We start from the raw sequence: 23442 nt of genomic DNA, 5'->3' as shown, positions 1-23442 counted from the left end.
TGGTAATTAGGAGGTTGGAGCTCCAGCTCTACAACTAAGCAACTGTGTTACTGTAGACAAGTCTGCGGGTCCCAGTTCTTTCCCCACAGAGTGGTTATAGGGATTGGAAGTGGGGGGCTATACGAGTTCTACAATCTCTAAAATGCTATGAATATTTAATTATTATCTTGATTGGGCTGATCATAGCCTTACTTTATTCCATTAGGGATGAGAGAGGAGACGAATGTGAATCCCGCAGTCAAGAATGTTAAAAACAAGATAAATACAGAGACCAAATAACTAACCACCCAACAGGCAGAAGAAAGCCAATGTGTCTGGAAAATTCATAAAGCAAAGGAGGATCAGAAGGAGTAGAGATGTCCTGGGCAAGGCTAGAAATGTGGATCCTGCCTGAGAGAGCTGTAAAAGGGTCAGAGGGTGGAACGTAAATGAGAACAGCTTACCAACTAGAAAAATTGCATTAGTGGTTAGGCATATGTAGCATAATGTTTTGTTTTGTTTTTTTAATTTGCTCTTCTGTTTGCTATTTAAGCTTGAAATGAAATGTTAAGAATATCAGCATTGAGACTGATTAGATCATAATGAAGAAAATAAGATGCATACTAACAACTTTCTTGTGGAAATAAAAACAGAAGCTCCTGGTATTGAAATATGGATTAATGCTACCAACATTTGACCATCAGAAATATATTTTCCTGTACTTTTTTCTCTATTTTGGGGGTTGGGGGAGAGGAGGTATGACAATTTTAATCAGGGTATTGCTCCAGAGTAAGTTTAATTTCATTAAAGATTTTAGGGGCCAACCCCATGGCCGAGTGGTTAAGTTCACGCGCTCCGCTTCAGCTGCCCAGGGTTTCACCGGTTTGGACCTTGGGCATGGACATGGCACCACTCATCAAGCCACGCTGAGGCAGCATCCCACATAGCACAAGTGGAAGGACCCACAACTAAAAATACACAACCATGTACTGGGGGCTTTGGGGAGAAAAAGGAAAAATAAAATCTTTTTTTAAAAAAAAGGATTTTAATAATTCCAAGTAATACGGCACTGGTTTCATTAAAACTGAGTGTTAGTTGACAGACTATGTAATAGATTAAAATGGTGTTATAAGGAGGTCTGTCCATGCCTTCATTAATAAGTCCCTTGGATGGAATGAACTTATGGCAGGTAGTGAACCAAAGTCTGGTAGTCTGGCAGTGTGGTATTAGGGGCTAGGATTCATCTAAGGAGCTAAAAGAAAGTCAAGTTCAGCTTGAAACTTCAAGAAAAAAATAGTTCCTCTTGAGGAAAGAAAATCTTTGGAATTAAAAAAATAATACTTGAAGCAAGTAACAGTTATTAGATTATCGGATGTAAGAGTTTTCAGCTGGAATTCAAAATTGAAGTGACACTTTAAAAGATTAAATCAATGGGAGTACATGGTTGATAAAGGGCCCGAAAAATCCCATTTTAAAAAGATCAAAAATTTAAAGGGGATTTGATATTTAAGGGCCATTTTTAGGAATCTCCTGATGAAATATCTGATACTAAAACTGCAGAGAAGAAACTTACTGTTTATATGACCTTGAATCCAGAGTGCCCTTCATCTTCTACCTCAGAAAAGGGCCTTTAACCAAGGTCTAGGAAGAAATTTGTGCAGGGGAAAAAAGTTGTGTGTGTGTGTGCACGCGCCCGCACATGCATGTGTATTAAAGGCAAACATACCTGCTTCGTCATAGGATACAGTCAATTTTTCTAGCATTTCTCGGTCAATTGACAGAATCTGCTGTTCAAGGATGGTCTGGTAAGACAATACGCTATTTTCTTTGTCTTTCTCATAGTCCTGAAGATGCTGTTTAAGGGCCTCTGGGAGTCGAGATTTTACATATTCAGCTGCAGTCTGCAGATAAAACAGACAGAGAACCCCATTAGAATTTCTCATCTTAGGCTTTTCACTTCCCCTCAGGTGCTGTAGTGAGAACTCAAAGCACTGTGGAGCCGACCCTCCAGACAAGCATATCCTTGTCATTGTCATTTTTAGACTCCACTATGCCAAATAAGGTGGATCCTCAAATAGAATCACAGACGTCTAAGAGTTTTCTATCAGGTTTAAAGGTATAAAAGACGATGGATTCGGTTTGGCATTCTACAGAGTTAGGACTCAGAGTTTCAACTATTCTAGTGAACACTGAAGGCCCCGTGGCACTAATTTTACTGGATATAAATCTGACCTGCCCTTGTCTAGAATGCAGAAACCCGTCACTCACCTCAGCAGTGCACCCACCCATGCTATGGCACCCCCATGCCTGCTTTGCCTTGTTGTTCTCCACTCATTAATGTGTACACGGGAACTCTTGTGAAGTGAAGAGAAAGAAGAGGCTCTTTGGTAGGGCTAATAATGGAATAATGGGATAAATGGAAATGACGAAATCTAAGACAATGATAGCCCTTAACCTGAAAAAAGAACTGTTTGCTACTTAAATGTCTTGGCCTTTATAAATATCACTCATTTTTTTCCTGCTTCCATACTATCTGCGCAACAGACTCCCAGCTAGTACCATGTGAAAGTGCAAGCAGTGACTTTCACCCAGGCAAGCATGCTGCCCTCAGAGGCAGGAAGGAAGGCATGTCTACTTTGAAAAAGACCTTCCCAAAGACTCTGATATGCTCTTCTGGTGGGCTGGGAAGAGAGCAACCTCTTCTCCCTCCCAGTTGAGAATCACAGTTAAAGTTAAATAGAACTTCAAGGGAGAAATTAACTGATAGAGTGGCATGTGCAGATTAGGGGAATTTCGAAATTCTTAAAACGTCTCTCTTGAGAATGCCCAGAGTGGGGCATCTCATTGCAGTGCAGTCCTGGACCACATGCATAGGGTCTAAAGTGGGAAAACAACAAACGAAGGCGCACACATATTGTTTAAAATTATACTCACAACCACTAGAAAACACAAATAAAAGAAACTGTTAAAAAGGAGTGTCTCTGGGGTATGAGCCTAGAATATGGTGAAGACCCATCTACATAGTTTAATATATTTTTTAAAAAACCCTGTACAGCTATTAATTGTATAACTTAAGACAAGTTTGAGTTAAACAGACACAAAATATATATCCAGCATATGCTCATCAACAGGAGCTCAGTTTTTTTCGTTTATAGACTGGTATACTCTAAAGCCTTTGGAAAAAATGAGATAGGTCTTTATGATCTGACAAGGAAAAATGTCATGATCTATTGTTAAGATTAAAAAATGAAGCTGCACAATACCAGTGATAGTATATCTTTTTTATGTAATGCATGCGTATATGTATATACTGCATTTTGTATTATCATATACACATGGGAAAAGATATGGAAGGATATACTCCAGTTGTGGAAAATACTCACTTTCTATTTTCCACATTTCTGTATTATTTTAAACTTCTCATTATTTCAACTTTTAAAAATTATCTTTAAAATTTTGGGGGGGGTAACTTTCATAGTTTTCCTTTCAAACGTTAGCAAAATTTAGGATGCAAAGAAACTTGCCAGAACAAGGACAACTGACTTTCCAGGAAAAGCGGTGGGCAAAGTTCTATTTCAGTCTTCAGAGTAGCCAAATACAGCACATGACACTTTTTGTTTCCAGATTTATATTTAGATTCCCTAAGTCAGCTGCTGATGAAACTACAACTTTTAAATACAACCAACATTGTTCAATTTCTCTGCCAGCCAGCAAGTGCAGAACAAATAAAATTATTCCATAAAATGTAAATGGATTCAGCACATTAGCACAACATATTTAATTCTAGAGTTTCAGAACAAATTTTCTCCCGACACTGGAAAACGAAGAGGCATACTGCAGAATAACTGTTTTTAAACTCATACTACACCTTGCTATTCAGTGTAAGACGTCTTTAATTTTTTTCCTTGGAAAAAACTATGGGGTTCAGGGAATAATTCTGTAACGCGCATTTTGCCAGTACCCGTATCACTGAAGGCATACCACAGATTCCCTTCCAGTCATGCCCACTGATTGTATTTGAAACGGACATTACTTTTCTAATTAAAATCATAATATAGTTTTTGAATAGGGCCTATATTTTTTACTATATTGGAGTTATATTTTGGCATTTCAGTTCGAAAACAGTCTGTTCTTAAGAGGAACAGAAAGAAACAACTCTAGCCAAATACTAGATTCTGTCAATATATTTCAAGAAGTCACCTTTATACTGAGGTAGTACTCCAAATGTACTCAGATGGCAGATAAACCTTAGGTTCAAGCAGGAACTATGTTAAAAAGAAGGCTGAAATATTATTAGCTGAGATTGGAATTATTCCACAAGTAATAAACAATACAAAGAGCAATTTAAAGAATTTCACTGGAATTCTAAAAATGAAGTGAAAAACAAAATTAAAATATAGGATTACTTATTTATTCTTTAATCTATGATAAATGCTACTTGGAGTTTAAATCCTAAATTGCATATTCTCATTACCTAACTGTGCCAGAAACAATATTATTGTTACCGATATTAGTATGTTGCATTGTGTAGTAATTTATACTTTTTGGAGTAATTTATGATATCATTCTGTATCTTCACAGATACAGCTTCTTCTTATCTGTTATCAATCTGTATCTTTGAGTGAAAGTAGACAAATTATTGATTTTGGCTAATCCTTCACATCCTTCAAAGTTCAGCTCAAACGCTATAAACACCGATAGTGAACACACCTAATAGCACCCAACAGTCTTTCAAGTATTTATATAGGTCTTCGTATAGGTATAGGTATTTTAGCTCTCCAGTTTGGCTGAGATAAGGACTGTATTTTACACATTCTTGTGTTCCCCCCTCAGCATCTGGTTCAGCGTTTTGCACCATAGAAGCTTAATATCTTGACTGTATCCAAGAATCAGAGACTTTGAGATAGCTGTTGGAGAAAGCTTTCTGACTATTCATAATTCTTTGCCTGCAATAAGAACCTCCTTTCATGATTCCAGATACAGCATAAGAGTCTGGTTTTCTACTGGCGAATGGAACTACACTTGGTCTTTTTTTCCTTCTCCCCAAAGCCCCCCAGCACATAGTTGTGTATTCTAGTTGTGAGTGCCTCTGGTTGTGCTATGTGGGACGCTGCCTCAGCATGGCCTGATGAGCAGTGCCATGTCCGCACCCGGGATCCGAACCAGTGAAACCCCAGGCCGCCGAAGCAGAGTGCGAGAACCCAACACTCGGCCACAGGGCAGGCCCCTACACTTCACCTTTAATTATTATTGATGCCATTATTTTAGGAAAGTAAACAGCTGAAACCCAAATCATCATTCAGATGCAAAAATGATAAATTATGTACTTGACACATACAAAGCTGTATATGAAGCTTTAATGCTTTCCTCTCCATAACTGTTTGATCGTCCCCATTGTTGCCTTTATTTCTTCATTTGGCAATGCGCTTGATTCTCCTAGAGGCCCCCTGAGGAGTCATGTAGAATGTACCTCAGAATTGTGCCCCTGAGTTAAGAGTTGTCTTGTGGGGTGCTAACTCTGCCTGCACATTCAGGTTTGTGCTCATCTGACCTGCTGAGTAGGTTCCCAAACACAGCCTGGCAGTAATAGAGGAGACTCAGGGCAGAAAGCGGAAGCTGCATAGTTCACAGGTTCTTCCGGTTGTACCTGAAACGACAGTTACCAGCTGGAATAAACAGCTTGTGAGGCAGGGCACAAAGGGTGCCCAATGCACCTTCTTACAGAATTTGCATCCATTTTTATTACCCATGCCAACCTCAGTCTGGAGGACAGTGAAGGGCTAGAGTAGATCCTGCAAAAAAGTACTCAATGGATGAAAAGGACAGAAGAAAACAGGTGGAACGATCAAGAATCTAGATTCTGGGAACCTAGTAGGTAGAAGGCTGATACTAGTCATTATGCTAAAAAACGATTTGCTATCGCAATGGTACGTTCTTTGAGAAATAATCAACATATATGAAAGAATTTGGCAGGGGGAGGAGGAGTGTATTTTAAAAGGTGCTAAATGGTTCACAACTCATCTTAGAAAGAAAACCTGTCCGCCAGCCAATTCCAATTTATTGAGTGTCTGTGAGCACAGCACACTAGACTCGACAGTGTTGGGAGAACAAACCTCTGCCACGAAGGGACCTGCAATATAACGTAGACACCGAACCCACACGTGCAGTACTGGAAAACACATCTGACAAGGCAATACAACAATGGGCATGAATCTTGAGAGGAATTAACACATTTACTTAAATATAAGAGCTATGTTAAGTGCTGAGCAGCCTCTGAGGAGAGAAATTAAGGAGAGGGAACAAGAAAAACAGTCAGGAAATCATTCCAGTGGCATTTACAGATCAGTTCTGACGTAGGAAGCACTTACTGGACAAAAGAAAAGCAATCCAGAAAGCAGCGAATATGAGTTCATAGGAGAAATAAGAAGAAGTGAAGCTGATAAAACTAGGAATATGCGAGAGCTGGCAGCTGGGGAAGTTAACTGCCTTTAACAGGTTTAACACCAGGAGTCTGGATTGGCAGCAGTTCGTAACAGGAAACCACTAAACATCTTAAAAAGGGAAATCAATGATCAAATCTTGTTTGAGGAAGAATGTGCCTGGAGCTGAGTTTAAAAGGCTCTAAAATAGAATGAGATAGAAGGAGGGAGACAAGTAACACATCTGAAGGAAAGGAAAACTGGCCTTCTATACTGTGATGGCAGTATAAATCGAACAATCGTTTTGGACAGAAAATGAAAAAGATGTAACAAAAACTTTAAAACAGTTACGCCTTTTACCTAGCAATCTTTCTAGGAATTTATTTTAAGAAAAACGTTAAAGATGAGCATAAAGACTTGTGTGCAAACATGTTGATCAAAGTATTATTCACGATAATGAAAATCTGTCTAGAAATTGATTAAATTATGAGATAGCCATGCAATGCAATACAATGCAGCTATTAAAAATCATGTTATGAAAGAATACTAAATTATGGGAAAATGTCCATAATGAAAAGCAGATTGCAAAATAGTTTGAATACTACATGTATGAGAAAAAAACTGGCTGAATCATATTAATATGTATCATTAGTTATCTCAGAGTAAAGAGTTTGGGTGGGTGATAATTTTTTTCTCCATGTGGTTTTTTGCATTTTCCAAGTTTTCTAAAATAAAAATAACAGAAAAGCGATTGCCCACTTTCTATGTGCTGGGTACTGTGCTGAATGCTTTATGTTTATTGTACGTTTGTTTATGTAATCCTCCCAACAACCATAATGGGTTTTTACAGATGAAGAGACAGTTAAGTAACTTACCCTTGGTTATGCAGTGAGTGGTGGAGCAGAAAATGCCAACAGCTTTTGAAACAGAAAAGAAAAAGAAAGGGAAAACCCACAATTTTTTAAAAAGAAAGAGACGCATGCTGTGGTCACTCACTTGTAAGGTAAAGCAGCGCAGGGCGGATAGCGCCCTTGAGAAGAGAACAGATGAGCACATGAGCAAAGCCTGGTGACAGCTGGGAAAGAAGAACAGTCAAATGGCTTCCATGTTGCAAAACCAGAAGCTAAAGATGACAGTGGTGCTATTGAGAGTAAGGGGAAAATGCAGTACGGTGCAACATAATGTATTAAATTTACTTTTGAACATTTACTGTAAGCCTGAAAACTATCCACCTCTCTGTATTTTATGGAATACTCACCACCACCCCTCAAAAAAGAAAAACCTACATGAGAAAACTTATTTCATAGAACTCCAAAGAAAAATACCAGACTAATGATTTTGGTTACAAGTTCCAGGGAGGCAAAAGTTATTTTCAAGAAAACATATTAAGAGATACTGAATTAAATTCTAATACAGCCTCCATTAGAGAAAGATCGCAAGTAAATTAGACCTATGTTCAAATAACTTTTATTATTTTTTCTCTGGGAATTCACAAAAATCAAGTTACTATTCATTTTGAACTTTAATATGCTTAAAGTAAAAACAGGCTTCTGATGTCCTTAACCATGAAAATATGCCTTATAATTTTTATTTAATACTGTATATTTCATCGTTGCAGGAGTTTTTTATTTTTTGCCCCCTCCTTTTAAATCAAATGTTCACTTTTATTACCAATTCTAAGACTTAGTCTATAGTATGTAATTTTATACATAGAAGTTTTAGCTATAATATTCAAAAGAAAGCAAGCTTTCCCTATATTCAATAAATTCTTACTTAGAAGGTATTTTTAAAATCAAGGAATGGATTTTATCACTTAAGTTTGTAATGAGTTATGTTATAAATGTTGGTCCTGACACAATTTCAAAGCAACTTTGAAAAACCAACAGATGAGATTCTAAGATTACAAAACTAGGAAATGCATCTTCAGAAAAAATACCCACTTTTGCCTCAAGGATAGTCTAGAGTGTGCTTTGCCAAGATAAAAGTAAGTTTCAGAATTTTAATATCTTTCAAATTCTCTGATTTTATAAATAACCCTTCCTCTTCATTTTATTTAACACAGACGCGCGCGCATGTGTGCGCACGCACGCACACACACGCAGAATAATGTGGCAGAGAGAAATCCTCAAAATCCTCAAGCTCCTTGAAATGAATGGGACAGAGAACTGCTGGCTGCGCCTTTCACTTTATACTTACACCAACCACACAGACGCCTGAGTTGGAACACAGTGCTACTGCTTCGGATCTGAGTGTTGGTTGTGAACGGACACAGGCTTCTAAACTGGATCGAAAGGTGCCTAAAGCAAAGGGGTTGATCCTCAGACCTGTGTCAATGGCAGAGTTGGCACTGATCTCACAATAAGGGGCTGGATCTGGCTCCAAGGTCCTGTCAGGGACCCTCTGGGTGAGCAGCAGACTCTGGCACCGAGGAAGACATACAGGGCAGCTAGGATGGGAAATCAATTCTGCAAATCCTGCGTAGGAAAAGAGCTGAATTTTGGGAAATGGTAGCTCAGGGATGATTGCTAGGTATTCATGAGATAAAGGAGATCCTTCAAAATTTGTGCCACAGGAAGAGAGAAGAGAGAAGGAAGTCATATTTTTACTGCAGACAAGGTTTCCCTGCCCTTGAAGGGAGTGACTGTGCAGGTGCTGATCAGGTAGCAGCCGGCACAGACCAAATGGTAACTTCCCGAGGTCCACCTTGGAGTCCATCTTTCTTACAGTAACATGTCATTAACTTCTGACACATGTTCTTTGGCTCCAGGCACTTTAAAGGAAAGTCCGAGTGAGTGCCCTTGCCCACCAGGCAGAGGACACATGGCCAGAGAGTTGTTCCTCTCTCATGCCTGCCAAGAGCATCATTTCTTGCTATTTTCAGTCCTTGACACTTCTAACCTGGAGGGGCTATTTAAATAAGAAAAGCATCTTTCAGAGGACCATCTTGCAGTCCTGAATTCATAATTCTGCCTCAAGAAAGCAAATTTGATTCCTTCAAGAGGGACAGCAACAGGAGAAAGTCCCAGGCCTAAACCTGAAATACAGAAATGAAATCCTATGCTTCTTCTGGAGATTTGAGATTCCTCTGAAGAACCAAAGCTGTGGACATGCAGATGCTATCAGTCATGCGGCAAAACAACCGCCACAGAGAGCCTAACACCCAGCATGCAAGGAACTTGAAATCATATATCCTGCTTAATATGGAGCCTGAAGTTTTCATTTAGTTTAAACATTAAGGTGACAACTGCCAAGTTATGGGTTATTCAGGAAAATTTCTCTGGGGTTCCTCAAATAACAAACCCTTAGTAACTTTATCAGTAATCTGATCAATATTTAATCAGAGGCCATATTCACATGGTAGCACCAACCCAGTCACAGTGTGAAAACAGAACTCAAACTCCAACGCCTGAATGATGGCTTCCCAGGCTGCAGACGGTTGCTTTCTATACATAAAAACTAACTTACCTCCATTGTCTATATACCTCCATTGTCTAGATCCCTACTCTCTAATCCCAGTGACATATAATTAGCTAAGGTATCAAATGCTGTTTACCCATGTGGTCTGTTTTCCTAATCTTATTATTTTGGTCAAATCTACATTCAAATTCTAAGGGATTGAAACATACATCTGTTTACAATCTGAAGAAAAGCTGAAGTTATTTCCCCACTAAGAAACTGATGATTAATGAATTCTTTGCCCCTCAGTGACCACACATATTCCAGAGAATCAGGGGGAAAAGGCTATACTAGTTCCATGGTCCTCCTTTTAATTTTTTTTTTTTCCTGAGGAAGATTAGCCCTGAGCTAATATCTGTGCCAGTCTTCCTCAACTTTATTTATGGGTCACCACCACAGCGTGGCTGACAAGCAGTGTAGATCTGCACTGGGATCTAAATCCAGAAACCTGGGCCGATGAAGTGGAGCACACTGAACTGATCTATGCCAGAGGGCCAGCCCCATAATTTTTATTTTTATTTTGTTGTTGTTGTTGAGGAAGATTGGCCCTGAGCTAATAACATCTGTTGCCAATCTTCTTCCTTTTGCTTGAGAAAGATTGTTGCTGAGGTAACATCTGTGCCCATCTTCCTGTTTTGTATGTGGGATGCTGCGACAGCATGGCTTGATGAGCAGTATATATGTCTGTGCCCAGGATTGGAACTTGCGAACTGCAAACCTTGGGCTACAGAAGCAGAGTGTGTGAATTTAACCACTATGCCACCAGGCCAACCCCCCCATAATTTTTTTCTTTTTTATCATAAATCTGTTGAGAAAACAAGTAGCACTCAGTCAAAACAGGCTTGTTAAATTTCTGTGAAAGGTAAGTTCCTATTTTGTCAACAGTTATAGAAGGAAGAAATTGTTTCACATTCTATACGCTTGAGCTCTACAGAAGAAAAATGTGAGGTAATATTTGTTTACAGACAGAAAAATGTTTCATATTTCTAGGAAATTATGGTTAATTACTGATAGAATTTCCTTCCATTTCTGAATCTTGGGCAATAAAGCTTGGGGGAAATATTAACTTCCCTAAGTGCTATCCAAATGTGTTCTAGAAGATTCCATACAGAATGCTAACTGAAAACGCCCTGGAGGATTCAGGGAGCTAATGGGACCAACTGTCATAAATGAATTATAAAACACTCATGTGTCACTAACCAAAAAGAACTCTACAGCCATGACAATAGAGCAGTGCCCTCAGGGAGGCAGCCAAAACAGAGTCAGACAAAATGTTTCTTGGCTACCAATACAGCCAGAGAAGCCCTCTTGGGCCTCACTTGGGTTCTGCTCCACAGTTACCCATCAGCCTATTTAGGGAGCACCTCCAGAGAGCAGGTGTGGCCACGGTGTCAGGGAAGCTGAAAGCCAGTGCCAGTTGGGCTGACGTCCCCAGCCTCACAGGCCTTTAAGAAGTGTCTTCAAAACGAGCATTGGATTTAGGCTGCTGTCTGTGCGGCGGGGGTGTGGAGAAGGGTCCATCTTTCTGTCCAGGAACCTGGTAACTGTCTTATGTAATGTGATTTGAGTAACCCAAAATGGATCCCTGCTCCAAATCATTTTCCCTGTTGGCTTTCTTTGATCTCCAAAATTCAGTCATTACAGCTTTCAACCTCTAGTTTATGCTATTCCTTCCCCTATCAAAAGCAGATGTTTTATGGGGCTGGCCTGGTGGTGTAGCGGTTAACTTCAGCAGCCCTGGCTTCATGGGTGTGGATCCTGGGTGTGGACCTACACATCGCTCATCAAGCCATTCTGTGGCAGAGTCCCACATACAAAATAGAGGAAGATTGGCACAGATGTTAGCTCAGGGCCAATCTTCCTCACCAAAAACAAACAAAAAACACCCAGATAGTATGGACGAGTTGCCGAGATGTTTATACACAGGAAAGTGGAATAAGCAGCAGCAGAGCACCCAGAGAACTTCTTGGGAGTGAGGTATAAAGGGGAAAGTGTAGGCCAGGAAAGGCAGACGCTGCCTACTCTGAAATGTAACCGTCCGTAGAGGAAAACACCAAGGTCAGTACTGCTTTAAGGTTTCATTTACTCTTCTCCATCTCCGGCTCTACCTGCAAGACCTATGATCAAAATTTTTTTGAGGCTAACCTGACAAAGAAAACAATTTGTTGCATCTCACATAGGGGTAATAAAAGATGCATTCAGTAGCATCTATTGTATGCACATAGTTTTAAAACTTCTGTACAAACAGCAGTCACCACTTGGCTTGCAAAAGCAGTCTTCTCCAGAGCAAAAGCTCCTGCTCCCTCACCTGGGCTGCCACCGCACTGTCCTTTGTCGAGACCGCTACTCCAGCTCTCAGTCACTTCATAATGCCTCCATCTGGTCACGTCTTTGCCTCCTCACTAGTTCACAAGTAACTAGCCGGTAGAACAAAAGCTTTTCCCCATCCACGGTCCTCCCTAACACTTAGCCCAGGGTAGGCAGGCTGGAAGAAAAGGATGGGCAAGGGTCTGTAAAATGAGGCTTATTACTCCGTGAGCAATAATTCTACATGACACAAACTAAAAGACCAAAAGCCCAGGCCCACTGTGTTTCTTCCCATCCCTCTGACCTTGGCCACTCTTCTGCCATATGGCATAAAAATGCCATGCCGTCTTCTACTTCTCGAGCACGAGTCTTGTTTAATACCACAAGGAGGAGGACTGCCGGTCTGGGCAGGGCCAGAGCAAGCTGTATCCCATAAGAAACTAAGAAACTAAGAAAGTTTCCTACTATTTTTGTGTAATTTTGAACCTAAATGAAAATCTGAGAGCAATGGATTTTCTTCTCAGAAACACGTGCACACATACACAGTATCTAGTGTCCCATTTTAGGAACCCAGCTATGAAGTTCAGGAACAGCGGCCTCATTAGATCCACGCATGGGAGGGACCCTAGGAACAAGGCCAATTTAGTTCTCCCTACAAAATGAGGTGGTGGAGCGCATCAGCGTTTCTCAAGGGTGGTGATTCCAACCAACTGCTTCTGAATCACCTGGGGTGGGGGCAGGGGATATCTTCTTAAAATTGTAGAATATGGGGCCTGCTCCATGGACTCTGGAATCTGTTTTAGTTTGTGCTGTATTTTAACAGGCTCACGAAAAGGGTGAAGCCCCCCAGTTTCCACCCCCTAGAGTTCTGATTTTACATGGTCTAGGCACGTGTATTTTTACAAAGCTATACAATGGAGTCTTTGTACATCCCGAGTTCTACCAGACCCCCCACAATAACAGCCATTCTGCATCCCCGGGACTCAGTTTGGAAAGCAAATGTTTTTAATTCTTGTAAAAACCTTGAGTGTATGCAGTGACATTCCCATGTGCCTACCCTCAATGCCACAGGCTTTTTTGATCGTATAGAATTGCCAATCTGCTCGGCCTCTGAAAGGCGGACCCCTTCCCTGAAGCAAGCTCCCTGACCTTGAGTACTTCTGCTGCCAGGAGCACCTGGAACCCTTTTCCAACAGCTTGTGGGCAATCAAGCAAGTCTCAGCAAGCTGTGTGAAACAGGGCTCAGTGACCTGTGGCAAAGCACCTTGAAAGCAAGGCGATTTCCTCTTGACCATGCCCAGGCACGGTCAGAACACTGACCTGCCCTCTGCCGGGGACTGCCAGTGGAATTTTGAAGCCCAGTGAGCTGCAGCAAAATGCAGCAGAAAGGAAAGCCAATCGGCATCACCAGCAGCGTTGCATAACTTTGCATACGGAGTTTGAAAGCGTATCTTATTTTAGTAAGAGGAAAATGGGATACCTAACTGGGTGGAAAAGCTATAATTTCAGCAGCGAATGCACCTGCTTGTGTACATATAAGATGATATATTTTAAAATATGAATGGGCAAACAGTTCATGGGCCTTACAGGGAAAAATACATCCTTTCCCAAGTCCTGCTTCGGCTCCAAAAGACAACACGTGGATGGGCACGGGCTAGAACATCCTTTCAGTCAATATTTACTGAGTGCCTACTACATGGCAGGCACTGTGCTAGGTGCCAGAAATAAATGGCGGGCAAAAGTCGACATGTCTCTGCTCTCATGGTGCTTATGATCTATATGCTATATATATATATAGATAGATATAGATATAGATATATAGATATATGCAGAAGTGCTTTAAGGAGAGGAAGAGGTTCTTTGAGGGGATGTAACAAGAGAACCTAAACAGCCTGGTGGGGAGAAGGGAGGCTTCCTTGAGACAGAGCCACTTGAGCTGAGGTCTAAAACACCATCAGGAGGCTCACAGACCGAGGGGGGAGGAGGAGGAAGTCAACAGAGGCAGTAAGGACAAGCAGATTTTATTGACATGAACCTTCAAAAATGTGAATAAACGAGAGCCACAGTGAATAAAAGCTGCAATTTTACAGGAGGGAAGGCTTCGAGACGAGCTCGTGCTCTGAGGTGTCAGACACCAGCCACTGGGTCTGTCAAGGAGCCTAAGGAAGGGAGCGATGTGACTATGCCTGCCCAAACAAAACCAATAATAAGTTCTGATGTGTGTGGGGAGGCGATTAGTTTCTCAATTTCTTTTCATTATAATGGGTTTCTTATAAAGAATCTGAGTTGACAACCACGTTAGGTCCCCAGAAGCTCTCGACTGCTCCCCCACCCCCGCCCCAGTCAACACTTCATGTCTTTTTCATTCTTTCTCTTTCTCACCTGGTTCTCACACTGTGGCTGATCTTTGTTTAGTGTAGCAAGTGGGACAGCCTTAGCTCTCTTCCACACCACTCTCAAGTGTCAAATTTACACCAAGTTTTGACCTTTTTGCAATAATACACAGAGTCATAAGACTCTGGGTAACTTACATTATTCACTTTTTTTAAGTCAGAAAAGATGTTTACTTATGAAAGAATAGTGAGCTAAAATAGTGTCAACTGATATAATCAACTAGCTTAGAATCATTTGTCCCAAGTTGTAAAACTCGTGCCAAAAAGAGGAATAAAACTAAAATGTGCTTTTCTCTTTTAAGAAATGTATGGAAGTTGCCACAGGAGGGTAAGAAAGAAGTCCAGTGGTCTCCCCACTCCAAAGCCGACTTCACTGTCCTCCATGTGGATACACGGTCCTATTCCATGCAGAAAGTTCCTCACAAACAGAGGAGTAGGAAAAAAAAGACTCAAATGTATGGTGTAGCCTAGTATTTCCCACTGGGAGGAACTTAATTCAGAAAGATGAAATCTGGATAATTGAGAGAGCATTCACATCTCCTGGGTTTTTCCCTCCCAGCTGGGAGGAGGGCTGGAGAAATCATAAATAATGTAATTTACCCTTATAGGTCAGCTGGCCCAGCTCTTTAGCTGACATATATTTAACAGCTACCATATATTGAGTACGTACTGTGTGCCAGGTACTATGCTTAGTACTTTATATAAATTACTTCATTTAATCCTCACAGGGTCTTGCACATGTGCTCCTGTACACCTCTGATAGTCCTCTGCTCCTCAACAAAATCTATAGTTTCATAAATATTTTGCGAAGGCAAGTTTTAGAAATTTGAGGCTAAGAAAAATAAGACAGCAAAATTGAAATGAAGACAGGGATAAAGTTGAGACAAAATATATGCCTTAAGATTCCTTCTGTTTGTTAGAGATGAATTAGAAACTGAGTTTCCTGGCAGCCAAAGCAAAGAAATAAAGGCAACCATCTACATAGGTCACAGAGTCCTTAAAATAAATCATAGTAAGGATCAAAATAATGCTTATGGCAGACATTATTAATCAAAGAATTTACCATTGAGCCCAGACCCACCCTGAGAATCTTTCTCAACACAGTATTCCACCAATCAATCAAAGTTAGCACACGAGATGAAACCTGTTTATGAGACTTGGGCTAAATCCAGCGTGGCAAACTACAGCCCAAACTTGTTTTCATAAATAAAGTTTTATTAGAACACAGTGCTACTCAATTGTTTACGTATTGTCTATGGCTGATTCTGAACTTCAACGGCAGAGCTGAGCAACTGAGACAGAGTATGTATGATATACAAAGCCTAAAATATTTACTATATGGATCTTTACAGAAACGGTTGGCCAAACCCTGGTATAGATGAACGGCCAAACCAAAGCAAAATTAGCAGGGGTGTGTGTGTGTGTGTGTTTATATATATATATATATATATATATATATATATATATATATGTTATTTATATTGTTCACCTGCATTTATTATTTGCCTTCATGTATTGAGCCCTGTCTTGGGTTCTAGGTGTATAAAAATAAGTTGTAGAAAGTTGTCACCTTGAAATAGCTCACAATCTAGCTACAGAAATAACTAAAGACAACAAATAACTAAAACAATTTGATCAGTTCTAAAACATAAGTATGTATAGTTTACTATGTGAACCCAACAAAGTGATTTAAAAATTCTAACACCCCAGAGAGATTTCTTAAACATTCTATTGCTTTCCATTTGACCATACAACCTAAAAAGTCAGAGGGAGCCTTGGAAATTGTAGCTCCGTAGCAATCCTTAGAGGAAATGGGTGAATAAAAATGCAGCCAGACATTATAAAGAGTGGCTGCTTCAACATGATGTAACATTTAAAGGAAAAGGTGATCAGGCATTCTAAAAACAATAGGCAACTAGGCGATGTCACATGAAAAACTAACTTAAGCAACTTTGGATTCTCAAAACTGTCATTTGCTAGGAACCACATAATCACAAGAAAATTAACAGAGTTCCAAAGAGACATGTAAAATCTGAATTAGGATTCAGAGTAGATTGGCAAGGACATAATAAATTCATAATTATAGTAATCCACAGCTGCTTCAACTTTAGAAAATAATAAATTGCTTAGTGAGGGCTGGTGTCTCTGAAATGGCAAGCAAAAAACCATTTGCTGTGGAGCAGCATCCTGTCTTTATCTCCTACACCAGACGGTCCACATCCAAGGAAGATCTACCTAAAGATTTACTGTTGCAACAAACAATTTCCAAATGTCATAAATCAGTATGGAAATTGTCAGACTAGAAAAACTATCAACTTTGCAATCTACAATACTCAATTATTAATTTCTTTTTATTCCCCAAGGTGGTACTTACGATTCCTCTTCAAAACATGTTGTGTTGATCTAGTGCCTTAGGATAAGGAAGTCATGAAGCAAGTCAACAGGACTTGTGAGACACACTCAACAAACCAAGCTTTCTTTTCTAACACAAATCATATATCCACATTCAGGCAAGTAAATAATGAAAGTAACAGAACTTTAGAAGACAGGTGGCTGGCCATTTTTGCTTTGAATAGCTGTTTATAAAATAAGTGAGTTGCCAGCTCTGTGTGAAATCTTTCCTTCAAGAGCTGTACAAAATTTTATATGTAACACATTTTAATAGAGTACTTTAATGGCAGCCTTCCCAAGAACTAGGGGAATTCTCAGGGTCCTTTCTACTTCTTCAGATAAAGAGAAAATTAGATCTGGATATACATGCACATGTCCTATGTAATTTTTCAAATGAAAGTCCTACCAATGAGAGCTCAATTCTGGAACACCTCACTTAACAAGTGGCGTGAGGGAATGCAGAGTCCCACTAAGTCAATGTCCCGTTTAACTCAACTGTAATGCTCTAAACGATACAAAGTTACCTTAACCTCTTTTGATGGAATGTTTCTGAAGTGAAACACATACTTCACAGTTTCTCACAGAATACACAGAAGAAAACCCAGCAGATTTTGAGTATTTAAGGCCGTCTTTGGAGCATGAAGGGAGGCACATCTCCTGACACCAACCTACCCGATACCGTAAGCAGCTCTTGATCTCCCTGCACAGGCAGAGAATCCTGCTTCTAAGCGGCTACTTTATGCACAATTATCTAGCCTAGAGACTTGGGAAATGTTTAAGCTTCTTACTGGAGAAAGACGCACAGGCTTTGTGATTGTTACTCTCCCCTTCGTCCTTCGTCACTCGTTCCCTGGTTGGTGATAGTGCTCCACATAGTTGAAATGGGGGGAATCTATCCTCCAGGTAAGTGGAGTCCAAGAAGTCAGAAATGTGAATGTTGAATGCATATGTAGTTTTATCAGAAACCATAATTTCCCTTTAGATTCATATACTCTAAGAAAATCCATCAAAATGGCATGAATAAAACTGGTAACTTTCTATGTATGATGTTTATAATGCACATGGCTGAGTCAATGAACATAAGGAACTCTTATGAAAACCTAAATGGATGCCTAAATGCTGCCTAATGTGGTACATGTATTTTTTTGGTTCTCTGGCAGATAGAGATTTCATCAAATGACATTTTTGGTATATTATGAAAAAATTAGTACTGAGAATAATAATATGAATTAAATGCTTGCATGTTGGAGGTGGAGAAGAAGAATAATGAAACAATGAGCATGCAAATATATCCTTTTGTCTTATACAGCTTTACATTCTTACCTAAATTATTCATTATTTGGGCCCAAATTGAAACTATATCTTTCATCTCTGGTTCTTTAGCAGTTTGGACAGTAGCAGACATTCAGTAGGTGCCCAATGAATGCTTGGTAAATGAATGAATCAAAAGACTTCAGTGTCACCGAAACATTTAGAAAATTCAATATCCAAATTTTAGATAATCAGTTTACCTTGAATTGCTTAAGTTATACACTGTATTTTTCACTATTTTATAAGAAAAAAATCTATGTAATCTAGGAAGTTAGAGCTGCATACACTGGATGGACCATTTGCTGTAGGATCTCTGCCACTGATTTTCACTATTCTCTATGTGAGCTAAAGCAATCAGAAAAGCAATTAGGGTCTGTAAAGTTCCTAAAGTCACACAGTTTAAGTATTTTTATAAACAAACATTATAAAACTTTCCAGTTTTATTCTATCACACACTGAGTGAACAGGTAAACAATATTTAGTTACATATATCTTATTAGCCAAATTGTTTTCAAACATTATTCATGATTGACCAACTTCTTAAAATGTTAAGAAACCAAATGTACAAGAATGAAAGAACAATTATCAGGGAGTTTTTCCTGACTATGCTTCTGGAAACCGCCATGAAACAGTGGAAACTTCCATATTAATGAAGAGTAATCAACCTAATTTCCAAGTGATTTGGGGTAAGCTTGCCCCCGTGGTTACCCTTTTCTCCACCAGATGGCATCCCTGAATCAAGTGAAATGCCTAACTTCTATGATATTCCAGAGGGAACTGAATAAATGTAGTAAGAAGTGGTTGTCCTCTTGTCTACTAGACCAGCAATTGTCAAAATTCAGCTATGAAAAGCAGATGGGTGCCTGCACTGAGTTACAAAGCAAACCCATTAATTCATTTGAGTATTCATTTTTCAACATTTCTTGTGTTAATGAAGCTCCCAGCATCATGCTGAATACAGAGAGCAAAAGGACAGAGTCCTTGCCCTCAAACAGCTTATGATTTAAGGAAGCTAATGGCTGGGACGGCGATCACTACAGAAGAGTACAATAAATTCTCTAACTGAGAAGCCTTGCAGGCACCATGTCAGAAGACAGGAGAGCGGAGGGCTGAGGGAATCAGGGAAGAGCAGAACAGTGGGCTCGGGGAGCCGTCCAGGCAGGGAGCACAGCCCACAAAAGACAGAGGCACGAAAAGCTTGCTATGTTTGAGGCTAAAACTGAGTTTTCAGGCTGGAGTGAAGAGTGTGTATGAGTGTTTCAAGAGAGAGGGAAAGGTGGAGGAAAGGGCAGAAGATGAAGAACTAACACCAGCGTGGAACCACGTACGTAACTTAGGGATATTAATTCTATGATGATAAACAGCAGTAGCTGATATTTATTGAAACTTGTCTGCATGCTGCAAGCTAGGCTAAGCACTCAAATGCATTATCTTATTCACTCCTCATCAGGACTCTCACAAGTACGTACTATTTTTATACCCATTTTTCAGATAGGGCCCAGAAAGCTTAGTTACCTTGCTTACCTTAGTAAATGGTACAGCTGGGATTTCAACCCAAGTCACTACCTGATTCTAGGACCAAATAAGTAAATCCATAGCTTGTAAAGAATCTTCCTGCAAAGTCTACAATACAAACAAATCTCTGAAGTGTTTTAAATAAAGGAAAGGACCACTAGGCTTGCGATTTCAAACAGCACGTGGGGCAGCGGTGTGGAGGAGGCACTGACACAGGAAAAATCGGCCAGAAAGGAGAGCTGAGGTAGATGTGTTAGGTTCATCATATTAAGTGAGATGGAAACAGATAAACTATTTTCAAACACAATTGCCTACCGAGGTCTTAAAATGACTTTAACATATTGAGATTAAAAATTTTTCTTAAAACAATTTCCAGGCTGCATAGTTAATTATGCTTTCGGGCCCTATAAACTACACATTTCCCAGAGAAGTTCCACAGTATAACTGAGTCAAGTTCCAGTCGTTCTTTGTTCAGCTTTTTGAGGTCCAACTGACATATAAACTTGTAAGATATTAAGTTTACACCATGGTGCTCTGATATATGTACACTATGAAACGATTCCCCCGCCCAGTTAGTTAACACATCCGTTGCCTCATATTTATCTTCTGCTGCTGCTGCTGCTTTGTGTGTGGGAACATTTAAGTTCTACTCTCTCTGCAAATTTCAATTATACAATTCAATTGTTCTTTACGGAGGCAATAAACAGGGAAAGGATGACTTACAAGGATGACCTATAGGATAACTTTCCTAACGCAAGGTGGAAGAAGGCAGAAAAATAAGATTCTTGCAGAGCTACTTCATAGACTTGTGAATGAAATGTGCTGGATCAAAGGGTGAGAATACATAAAGGAATGGACTTGTCGTCTCTCTATGATCTTTAAAGAATACTTGAACCAATTTATGGATGCTATTTTTAAAAATAAATTTCGGGGCTGGCTGGTGGCATAGTGGTTAAGTTCGCGTGCTCCACTTTGGCAGCCGGGGTTCACTGGTTTGGATCCTGGGCATGAACCTACGCACCACTTATCAAGCCATGCAGTGGCAGGCATCCCACAAATAAAGCAAAGAAATGTGGGCACGGATGTTAGCTCAGGGCCAATCTTCCTCAAAAAAAAAAAAAAAAATTCACAGCTAATTCCTAGAACTTATTCTACACAGTATTTTGGGCCTGTCCTGGGTTCCCACTGTGGACTCACTCTAATAACAGTCTATCTCCACCACCTGCCCCTACTTAAAAAACCTTTGGAAGTGTGCTAGGCATGCTTTCCTTGGGCAATTCATTCTATTCCATAGTAAACTGTGGGACAATAAAGTTTTCCATTGTTCCAGCTTCTTCTGGAAGAAGTCCCAAAGAAGACTAGGAAACCTGGGTTCCAGGTCACAATACGACTGGCAAGCTCTGCTGCTGTGTGCTCTTGAACACATTCCTTAACCTCTCTGGCCTTTAGTCTCCTCATCTGTAAGACATGGCAGGGGGCTGAAGGGAAAAGACTGGGTTGGAGGATCTTCAAGTGAGTTCAAATGAGTCTTAACTAAGGCAGCAAAAAGGAGACCTAATGTGACTGATTTTCAACATTACAAGAGTGTGGTATTAATAAAGCAGTCATGATATAAGAATGAAGCAGGAAAAATACCTGTAAGAATTTAAAAATATAACACTTTAGGGCAAGCACTCTTGATGCCAGTTTTTTAAAAAGATTGACATATCATCAAACTTGAGCCACACACTCTTAATTTTATGGCGATCTATACCTGTAGAAAATAATATTGAATAATAATTTAAATAGTGAAATACACACAATTAGAAGGTATCCTGAACTTGTGGCACAACAGTTTCCACCATTCAATGTACTCTTTATGCTAATTCATTGCACTTTGGGGCACAAAACATTTGGGATCTAGACAAATAGAGAATTTTAAAAACAGTACAATGCTTTAACCAGACAATAGGCATTTTATTCCTGTTGTATCAAAGATTTCCCTTACATGGCCTTGCCTTCTTTTATCATTAAATGAAATGGATGATAAATGAGAAGAGTTTTAATTCAGAGACGACTATGAAATGAATTTAAATTATTTTATTAGCTCCTAGGAAACACATTTTATTAAAATTTATTGAGAGGTTACTTTTCCTTTAATTTTGTGAGACTGTGTAAATAGCTGGAGATTTAATTATTTCACACAAAAACATACAAGCTGCTACTAAAGGTAAAAAATGAACTGAAATATTTTGGTATATAATGAAAATGTTCACAAGTGCTAACATTATTGACCATTTACATAGGCCAGGCACTGAGCTAAGAACCAGACGTGTATTCTCACAATGAAAGTAAACTAAAATTGGGAGGAAAAAAACCCACTTGGTCAACACAAAAATTACACTAGATTGGTTTTCTCAAGTTAAATTCATTCCACTTCAGAGCTATATCAAACACTGCATAATTATTAATACACATGGTGCTCCACCTATGTGAAATGATGAAAACTATAAGAAAATCATTTAAAAGGTCATGATCAATAAAATAATTACGATGACAAATAAACTCTCCTAAAAATGAAATATAATAATATTAGGCAGGATTTATTAAGTCCATTTGGGAAACATCAATCTCACAACTATTTCTAATGTTTCATTTTTTAGGTTGTTTTACATTGTAACATTTCTGCCATTAGCTAACTGGTATAATTACACAAGTAAAATACCCAGTGTGTTAAGAAATAATTCTGTTGACATGGAAACTATATTTCAAAACACAAAACAAAACACACTCTTGGGAATACTAAACATCTGAGAAACTCTACTTACGCTGTTTAGAAAAGATCCTGCATAAGGTCTTCACGTGTCATTAGATTGATCCCTAACGTGGAATGAACCTTGGGCCGTTAAAATCATGCGAAGAAATTCGCTTAAAAATTCTCCCCCAGTTTCCAACACATGAGGAGAGAAACAGACAAAATGCCTTGGTCAAGGATCTGCCTCAAACTAGACCCAGGTGAGTCTCAGGTTATTGCCAAATCTTGGACTGTGTTTCTTCTGCAGGGCCTTGCCGGCAGTCAGATGTGGGCCTGGAAGGGCAATGGTGGCTGAGGACACAGCAGCTGGCACCTCCAGCTTTACTAGATTGTCAAAATGTTTTTCTGATCTTTTCATAGTACAATAAAACATGAACCATTCAAAACGGAAATGCATTCTTGAGGAGCAGATTTAGTACAAGGGCCTGATGACATTTTCCAGCAGTGGAGCAGCTAGTAATTAAATATCAAGGAGTTAATGACCTGGCTGACTCAGTGAGCTTTGATTTGGTGCAATTAGGACTCCTTCACTGAGGTTCATTCTGCTCTCAGTTTCCTAAGGTGCACAGCTCCAGGCCCCAGGACACGTCAGCTGGGAAAAACAAACAGCATCCACAATTATGCAATGCTCCTTCAGCACTGCCAGCACACCCTATCGTCACATTTTCCAGTGTCTCTGCTGCAGTGCAGCATTTCTGGCCTAGCAAACTGTAACTGACGGATCACGACTCTTGACTACACAACACCAAACACAAAAAAGAGGCATTTATATACATACAGATGGATGCAGCCAGTCACTCCCTAAGCCTCCTCCCCACCAGAAAGTTACCCTAGCTGTTGCAAATTCCACAATTCTTTAAAGGCAGAGCTGGAGTAG

The 23442-nt window shown here is 39.7% G+C and overlaps 1 protein-coding gene across 5 annotated transcripts in view; it reads right to left on the bottom strand.

The window, feature by feature from the left end:
- PPM1L (protein phosphatase, Mg2+/Mn2+ dependent 1L) overlaps window positions 1-23442 on the bottom strand; it is a 215868-nt gene that overhangs the window by 76372 nt on the left and 116054 nt on the right. For 4 of the 5 annotated variants that reach the window (XM_070583054.1, XM_070583057.1, XM_070583056.1 and 1 more), the window contains exon 2: window positions 1706-1880. In XM_070583054.1, the coding sequence (XP_070439155.1) occupies window positions 1706-1880 (175 nt within the window). Of the gene's footprint in view, window positions 1-1705; window positions 1881-8594; window positions 8750-23442 lie in introns of those variants that run through there. The other variant, XM_008527927.2, reaches the window with a different exon arrangement.

Source organism: Equus przewalskii, chromosome 18, assembly GCF_037783145.1.
Source record: "Equus przewalskii isolate Varuska chromosome 18, EquPr2, whole genome shotgun sequence".
In the NCBI taxonomy this organism is placed as follows: Eukaryota; Metazoa; Chordata; class Mammalia; order Perissodactyla; family Equidae; genus Equus; species Equus przewalskii.
The sequence above is the reverse complement of the archived record's forward strand: the minus strand, read 5'-3'. Positions and strand labels throughout refer to the sequence as shown.